General features: G+C 41.2%; 1 protein-coding gene across 1 annotated transcript in view; it reads right to left on the bottom strand.

The window, feature by feature from the left end:
* Window positions 1-633: 633 nt before the first annotated feature.
* CEP112 (centrosomal protein 112kDa) overlaps window positions 634-8838 on the bottom strand; it is a 157128-nt gene continuing 148923 nt past the window's right edge. The window contains exons 26-27 of the mRNA XM_010002794.1: window positions 3226-3327; window positions 634-705 (exon numbers count right to left, since the gene is read on the bottom strand). Coding sequence (XP_010001096.1) covers window positions 634-705; window positions 3226-3327 — 174 coding nt within the window. The remainder of the gene's footprint in view (window positions 706-3225; window positions 3328-8838) is intronic.

Raw genomic sequence — 8838 nt, 5'->3', positions numbered from 1 at the left:
GGAGAGAAGAAAGTATCATCAAAGTCTATAAATATAAAAAAAGATGGAGTGGCTTTCCTAGCAAGTTTCCTTTTACTCACCTCTCCACGTGAATCACTTACTCTAAAGGCACAGCAAGGCTTTTTATTGCTGCAGCACTTGCTGTAATTTATACTGGAGGGTGTAAACGTCTGAAAAAAAAAAGCTCTGGCTCATGAACCCGCTGCTTACTCTAAAGGCACAGCAAGGCTTTTTATTGCTGCAGCACTTGCTGTAATTTATACTGGAGGGTGTAAACGTCTGAAAAAAAAAAAGCTCTGGCTCATGAAGATCCGGTACTTTGAAGATGTGATCTGTAATATTCCACGTTGCATCATTCTCTTCTATCTTAAAAGGAGGTGGCATCACCACAGAGCTGCAGCTGTGCACCCAGCCACTGTCTCATCATGAACGTGGAGGCAAAGCCCAGACTTGTAACGCACCTGCGAGATCTCTAATCTTGCTCTAAAGTCCTGACTAAGCACTGGGAAAATTCTCAGACGCTTGTTTACTGAAAATAAGGACCTTTTAAAACTGCAACCGTACTTGAGTGTTTTAATTAAGCTGTAAAACTTCAATAACTGGGATCCACAGGTGTGAAAAGGTACAAATTGATCAAAGGTAATGGCGCACCTTTTGGCGTGGCTCTTCCTGCAGCACAGAAACTCTGTTCTGCAGAATGTTCACCTGGAAAACACATCCCACATGAAAACAGTGTACAAAACTCTTAACGAATAACTTTGCACTCATTTTATAAAGGGTGCTTTTCCTCCTCTATCCCACCTCAATAAAATGCAGCAATGCTTTAGCTGCATCCTAGAATTAATGCTTGAGAGAAGATGGTTAGCACAGCTCCCCTGGCCCTGCTCCAGCTTGTGCTACCTCCTGCTTCAGCAACAGAGTCAAGGGAGTTTCTAAACTCCTCTGGTGGGACCATATGGCTCAGGCAAGGGTTGGGGAGCTCCAGTTCCACTGTCAACTCCCATAGGAAGCCTGTGCTCTGATCCCTGCACTTCTGCTCCTGTAATGAAGGTACTCACCTGTTTGTGAAGTGGATGAAAAAGAATCTTTATTAATGCACTGTGGCCACTTTTAGACAACTCCCCAGTGCAGACAACTGGGCAGCATACTTTATATTTAGCAACATTTTTAGAAAACTTTGCCCCAGCCTCAAGTATTTTCTTTTATTTTGTGTATTTTTATCGCTGCTCGGTGTTTTTACCCAGCCTATTCTCTTCATCCTCTTCCAACAATAAATAATCCTGACAGGTGCAGAGATTCCACTGCCCTTCTTGTCTGATGTTTTCAAAGAGGAATGTCAACAATTTTCCAAGCCCAGGACACCTGTGCTTCAGAAGGACCCTGTGCTCTAGGCCCTGCCACACCAGCGGGCTGCTGGGAACGCAGCCGGCAGCTCTGCCTTTCTGGGCCAGCACCCAGCTTTGACTCTGCTCCTCTACTCTTTTGAAATGCTGCTGCTGCTCACAGAAGCCCTGCAGGTGGATATCAGATTCTACTTTTTTTTTTTTTTTTTTTTTTTAAACTCATTAAAAAGTGTGGTATTCCTATACTAGCTGCAGAGTAATGCTTCCTACCAGACAGTGCTAACAGTCAACTGCACTTTAAAAATAGCCTTTTACTATCAACTGGAAATAGATTTCCCCAGTAGATCCTTAACTCTTTATTTCCTGCAACTATTTAAATTACAAGGAGCATTGGTTCCATTGGGAATCCCTTGACATGTAAGCAGAGTGTTTAGAACTGCAATGTTGAAGTTGTGTCACTACTAAACTATGAAGTGTTCAAGTGCAGGTTGGATAGAGCTCTGAGCAACTTGGGCTGGTGGGAGGTGTCCCTGCCCATGCAGGGGGGTGGGAACTAAATGATGTTTAAGGTCCCTTCCAACTCAAACCATTCTATGATTCTATACTAGCATGTAGGAATAGGAAACTTTCCCCAATGAAAATTACCTACTTCTACTGAACACAGACTTTGCCAGGGGAAGTGTCTCATGCACAGCAAGAAATGCTTCTGCATTGTAAAGAAAGGAAAAAAAAAAAAGGGAAAAATCCCAAATACATCAAAGCACCAACCATGTCCATAGAGAGAGACTGTCCATAGAGAAAGAGAAATGGAGAGTCTGCAGATCTATAATTCCTGGAAAAAGTAGTCCTGAAAATTGGTACAAGGCATGTGCTGGTATCAAGCCTAAACTTGTGTGCTGTGTTCTCAGGGCTTTTGCTCTTCCCAGAGCTCGTGGGCAGCTCCAAGTCACCAGCACTGCCCTGCCTTTCTCTCATTTCTTCCCTCCAGGCCAGATCCCAGTCCTTCCCAGTATATTGAAATGTGCAGTCCTGCCATATGCAGACACTGGCAGTGCTTTCTTTGGGTTCCCATTATTCCACATCTCTGATCACTCCTCCTTAGTGCTATTTATCCTTCCTCATGTGAGTTCAGGCAACAATAACATTTTGTTTTCTTCCAGATCCTAATGCACTGAGTAGGACAGCATCCACTGCTGAGGGAACCAAGTACAAGAAACACACCCAATTCATTAGCAGTTCCCTATTTACAATGACATTTTGATATCTCTGTTAGCCAGTTTTAGAGTCTATTTCATACACACAATATTGATCCTGTGTTATTCTAGATGAGCGAGTGTTTTGCAATATTCAAACAAAGCCCTTGTGGCAGTTTATTAGAGCCTCTTTATATTGGAAAGTGTAGAAATATCACAATGATAATTTGGATTACTGCCTAAAAGACATATGCCATTTGCTTTATTATATAGGCTGAAAGAAAACAAAATAATTTCTCATACTCTTCTGCACCTTTTGTTTGTGTCCTTTAAATGCTTCCTACAGGAGAAACAGGAAAGGAAGATGGGAGATAATTGTGTGCTGTATTTGAATGGTTGAGAAAAAAACCAACCCTAACACTGAATACAAGGTAATTTCTACTTTCAGTTGCCAACTGAAGCAAAATCTGGCATCAAAAGATACAATATGGTAGTTCTCAAGGTGAGGAAACAAGGGAAGAAAAGCCTTGTGGCAGATGACTGAGACAGGAGGATGCAAGTGCTGCCATAATGTGGTTTTGAGACTTACTCAGTAGTTTGGGCCAAATTATAGATGGCATTAATTTCTTGTCTAGAAGAGGCAGTTTTTACCCAGTTCAAAAAGTTGAAGATAAATAGTAAAAATTTACCTGAGATTTTAAAGATAAAATGGTGTCTTCAAGTTCCTGTCTCAAAGATGCTGGCAACAGACCTTTGAGTGTGGCTTCATATTCTTGTCGTATAAGGATTACCTGGAACACAGCAAAAATACATTTATATATAGATGGCTACTCTTGGAAGCCAGAGAGTAACTTTTTGGCTTCTTTTGCCCAATTTTTTGTCCAAGTAAACTCGAAATTGGGATATCAAGGGAAAGTGAAGAAGAGAGAAGAAAGATCAGCAATGACCTGTAAAGTAAAAAAGAGGAAGAACGGAAAAAAGGAACCATAGGAACAAAGAATATATAGAGAATAGGAAAAAATAATGAAAAGGAAACAGTAAGGCATTTGTTGGGACAAGGTCTGAAGAAGCAATAATCATTCCTAGGTCTATCTCAATGGAGCATTTAAAACCAGAAACTTTGCAAATTGATAGTCAGAATTTTTCTTTTTGTCTTTGGAGGGACCTGAACCAGGTCACTAGGGTGGTATGTGCCCCTCTCTCCCTTAGAGAAAGTGAATTACCATTTCCCCAAGATTTTAATTCAAAATTTCTCAACTTCTAGGTGCTTTCAGGCCTTTTTTTTTATTTCTACTTGTGCAGTTTTCCATTGTGCTTTGTATCTTCCTTGACTTCATGAGGACTTTCAACAAATAGGTTTGAGAACCTGAGACGTGTTACAAGATGATCACACCAAAATGATTGATTGCATCTAAAGGAGGAGGTTTTAGTCCCAAACCTTATCACGCATTGTAAAGAAGGAAAAAAAGTTCCAAAGCAATGATAAGAGAAGGCAGATCAGCTGGAAGGATTGTGCTTTGTATCTCTCTGGGTTTGTTACATTTGCTGAATCTTGATCCAGGGAAAGTCCACAGAGTTTGGTTGAGCTGAGTCCAGAACTGCTCACACACTCCACTACTTGGCTGAATCAGGGCCTCACATCTATCCTTAACTTCCAATAGGATTAACTGCTTAATTCAAATTAAGCAAGTACTTAGGTGTTTTTCTGGATTAGCAGCTGAATATGTAAATAAAGGATAAAAGGGATTCAGTATCAGATTAACTTATAAAATATCTTTACGCTTTCAAATCGAATCTTTTTTTCCAATGATTTACACGCCAACGCCGGTTTGTGCTAATTTTGTTTTAGTTCCCAAATGGTTTGAATCTCCCATTGCAACCACAAATCAAAACCTCAGCCCGACATCTGAAGAAGCCACGAGTTGGAGCTGCCCAGCTCCCAGCCTGCAAGGAGCACAGACACCCTGACACGTGAGAACCCAACACAAAGTTCACTCCAAGAGGTGCCAATTACCATCTTTTGGCAAAAAAGCAGCTCGTGCCAAAACCTGCATTATGTGCAGTACAATTATCAATAGGAAAGGAAGAAAACAATCTGATGAAACTTGAGGAAAATCTGGCCTATGAGTCATTCCAACATGCAGAAGAAATCTCCAAATCTCTATGCAAATGGGCAATTAGAGGGTTTCCTTGGGTGCTGCAAGTGAGTGATGCCACTATGCAAATGGAAAGGAAAAAAAAAGGGTGAGACAGGAAACCTTGTCTGAACTCTGCTTGTGTATAAGCCAGGGATCAAAATTTACATCTTTGAAAAATGTATGCTACTACTTTTATATAGGCTTAGAAAGCTCTGCATAGGTGCTTTGCCAGGATAAATATTTTCTGAGCCAGCAGCTCATTTGGGTGGGGACCCTGATAGAGCAGAAACGTATATTCCAGTTAGTTCAACATGTTAAATTTGTTCTTGGTGGGACGGGGGCAGAAACAGGCAGTGAGAAGAGAAATATGCTTAAATTTCCTAATTTTTGAAAAATTAAGATCCATTTCAGGAGTAAGAAGATCTGGATGATCAATCACTTTGCCAATATGTTGGGGTGACCCAACCAGCACAGAAACCCCATGGCAGGGGCCTGACTGGGAGTGGTGAGACAGGAATCAAGACTGGGCATCAGACTGGGAATGAAGTTCTGCATTTACAGGAGGGGACCACACCAGGAGCTGAGCCTGGACTCCAGTATAACTTGCCACACCAGGATCTAGCTGTGCCTACAGAGCTTCTGGGACTCCAGCAGCCTCCTCAGGTGCCAGGCACACAGCAAAAGCCCCCTACTATCATTTTTCCTGAAGGAAAGTCAAGCAAGTTTTATTGTCAGTAGATGTAACAAAAATTTTAACAGCTCTGTGAGTAAAACAACAAGGTTCTAATTGTGCAAGTCTTCTTTCAACCAGCTCACTGGTTTCAAGAGTTTAATCTGCAAGTGTCCTCTACATACCTGTGTTCCCAGGGCTGTTAACATTTGCCATTAACTCTGCAAAGGAGCAGAGTTGCTCCCTCTTGACAAAGGAATTTCTTGGAAAATCAGGAAGAAATAGGGACTGTGCCTTAAGATATAGGTATATAATACTAGGTTGGCTGCAAATGGAGAAAGAAAATGAGAAAGGAGCCCTGGTAGCTGAAATATTGCTTGGGGCTGATTTCTTACTGTATTGCAGAGAGAAAATACAGTTTTTTTGGCTGTTCTTTGGGATACAATTGCAGTTTGTTTGCTAAATATTACTTTCAACTGTGCTCACTAATAATTGCATCAGAATAGGATGAAAATAAGATCCCAGCTGTTTCCTGTCATTTTATGATAAACAACCTGCTGGCATTTTTGGCTGAAGTTACTATCAAGGTTTACTGACCCTCAAGATTAAAATAGTGCATGGCAAAAATCTGAATTACTTCTTCTAACTGAAAAATAACATGCAGTGGGCTAATGTATACTAATTTTAACAGGGGAAGGTTTTTATTTTTTAATGCTTATTTTTGACCAATGAAAGCAATGTCTGCAGGGATATTTATATCTATATATTTTGTGACTTAAAGGCTTTTTTGTTCTTTTTTAGCCTCAAGCTGCCTCCCTAGGATCCACAAATACTGTGTCTCCTCTCACACCCTTGAGAGAAGTTTAAAGTTGTAATTCTTCAGCCCTCAGGAGGGCTTTAGTCTGCTGGATGAGGATAGCTCTATTTCATTTACTGTTGTGTTCATTTTTCTTCAGTCCTGAGAAAGCTTTTTTTTAAAATTCATTTTGGTGAGTTGATTTAATCCATGAACCCCCAGGAAGGTTTAATAGCTTTTAATATTAGGCTGCCACACTGGTCTTTGTTTATTCAGGTTGGTGGGTAACACATGAGGCTTAAGGCTTTACCATCAATCATCTTTGGTGTCAGCAGAAACAGTGGAAAAGTGAAGTTGCCACACAGAGCTCAGGTCCACTTAGTCACACCATCCATTGGAAAAAAGAGACATTCCCACAGTTACACAAAGTGATGCAAAAAGCAGGGAAATTGTTATTTGATAGACTTCCCTGAGATGTTGTCATAGTTGAGTGTTGACCATTCTCAAAAGAAAGAAAAGTTGGTTTTGATGCCCAGAAGAGAACTACCCAAAATGGAGCTTTCCAAAGGAGGAAATGGTCTCACATTGCACCAGGTTTAGATCAGTTATTAGAAGTAACTTCTTCACAGAAAGGGTAATGAAACACTGGCACAGGCTGCCCAGGAAGACTGTTGAATGACTGTCCATGGAGGTGTTTAAAAGTTGTGTAGATGTGGTGTTGAGGGACATGGTTTAAGTACTGGACTTGGCAGAGCTGGGTCAATGGTTGGTAGAATTGGGTTATGGTTTGACTCAATGATCTGAAAGGTCTTTTCTAACCAGAACAATTATGTGATTCTGTGAAAATAGACATTTTCAATTTTACTACATCAAGGAGTCTTCAGGTGGCACAATCTACCTTAGCAGCTACTTATTAGTTCTAAAAGCTTCTGAGAGCTGTTTGTGGGACCTGGTGAGATGGAGAAGGGAGCACAGGACCAATCAGCAGCACATCTCATTGGCACCTGCACTGTAGTCACTTTCCTTCCTTTTTGAAAGAAACAATTTAAGTCCACCCAGGAGAAATACAGTATCTTCAAGATGACCAGAGGTATCTTATTCCATGTACCAAGAACTGTCTGCAAAGCAGAGGACACTCTGCTTCTCCTCTATGCTTTGCTGTGCAGCCACAACCATGCTGTAGCTTATCCATGTTCTTGCTGGCCAGCTCTCCCCTTCCCACTTCTCAGAGGTCCATGATGCAGAGTTTATAATCCAGAACACACTGTCCCTGGTGCAAAATCCCTATCTCATAAAAAAAAAAAAATTTAAATAAAAAATGCCTGGTTATAACATTTGTGAAGTATAATCATTCCATATGTGCCAGGAAATACTAGGACAGTGACCAAAAGGCATAATTAGGATCAATTAGTTATTATCAATTTTTCTCCACATTTCAGGAAGAGGAAGATGAGAAAAGTAGTTTTCTGTCTCTCTCAAACCCTTCCCCTCATTATTTAAACAGTGCTATGTTCCAATGGTGTTAAAAAGATAAATCTCTCTAAAAAGGTTTACATCTGTTCTACAATCCACAGCTCTGAAAGAAGTGAAAGATCTGCTGCAAGAAATCTTTACACAGGTTAGGGCACCAAAAAGGCAAAAATAACTCCTTCAGCCTTAGGTCAATCATCTAACCATAATCTCTCAGTCTTCTATCACAAAATAATATTTAATTGGAGCTTGAAATCTCCTCCAACCATTTTTCCTAGTGAAGAGTCAAACGACCTATCCAGTTTTTCAGTGAAGAGCAAGGCCTGAACATTTGTCTTTTCACAATATAATCAAACAGGAATATCTGCTGCTTTTTAGTCCACGTCCTCTCTTGTTTCAGGCAGTGGGAAGTGCTATTCTCACTGTGAAACATGCGCTGAAATATGGTTCTTCCAGATTTAGATAAATAGAATGCAATGTGATACAAATGTTGTCGAGTTCTTAAGGAAAGCAACGAACACTATAAATTGCAAGAACTTGGCTCAGCTGAAAACAGGAACCGAGCGACATCAGCTGAGCCAGTTATTTTGTCAAGTGAACACCAGGTTGTTCTCCAGGGAGAAAACACGGCTGGAGAACCTCCTCTGTTCTGCCAGTTCCAGCAGAACATAATTGGTGGTATAGCTGTCCTCTTTGTTTTTCTGTCTTTAGCTAGTAAACCATCTGTGTGACCCAAACATTTTTGCCTTGTAGTTTGATGAACCCACGGGGACTTGCAGCTCTGCAGGGCTGCTCGCTGAGCTCGCTGCTCTCAGCCGGGTTTTGCTTCCCCAACCTGCAACCACGGGGCGTGTATTTCACTGTCTTTTCTTAACCAAGATCTCCCACCTGGAAAATCCCCTTTGTAGTTAGGCAATACAAGTTTGTATCATTCATAGCTGCAAAGGAGGGGAAGGCAGGCAAAGCTTTTTAAACCCCCCCACCAGTGGGTTGCACATGGCAAGAGCAGCATTCCTGGGATTACGCGAGTTGGAGAGGAATAAAAGCTTTCACTGTCAACACCATCCAGCAACCAGGAATGTTGTGGCTAGAAAACTCATGCTGTTCTCTCAACCTCCTCTTCTCCAGGGCTCTGCTATTGTTCCAGCTGGGATTTGCAGGATCCCTCACTTCTTTTCGCCCTCTCTCCAAATGACTCATCCCAGATGCCATCTTTGTCCCCAGGCAC

The sequence above is a fragment of the Chaetura pelagica genome, unplaced genomic scaffold, assembly GCF_000747805.2.
Source record: "Chaetura pelagica isolate M959 unplaced genomic scaffold, ChaPel_1.0 scaffold47, whole genome shotgun sequence".
NCBI lineage: Eukaryota > Metazoa > Chordata > Aves > Apodiformes > Apodidae > Chaetura > Chaetura pelagica.
Note: the sequence above shows the minus strand (reverse complement) of the source record. Positions and strands in the feature narration are given on the sequence as shown.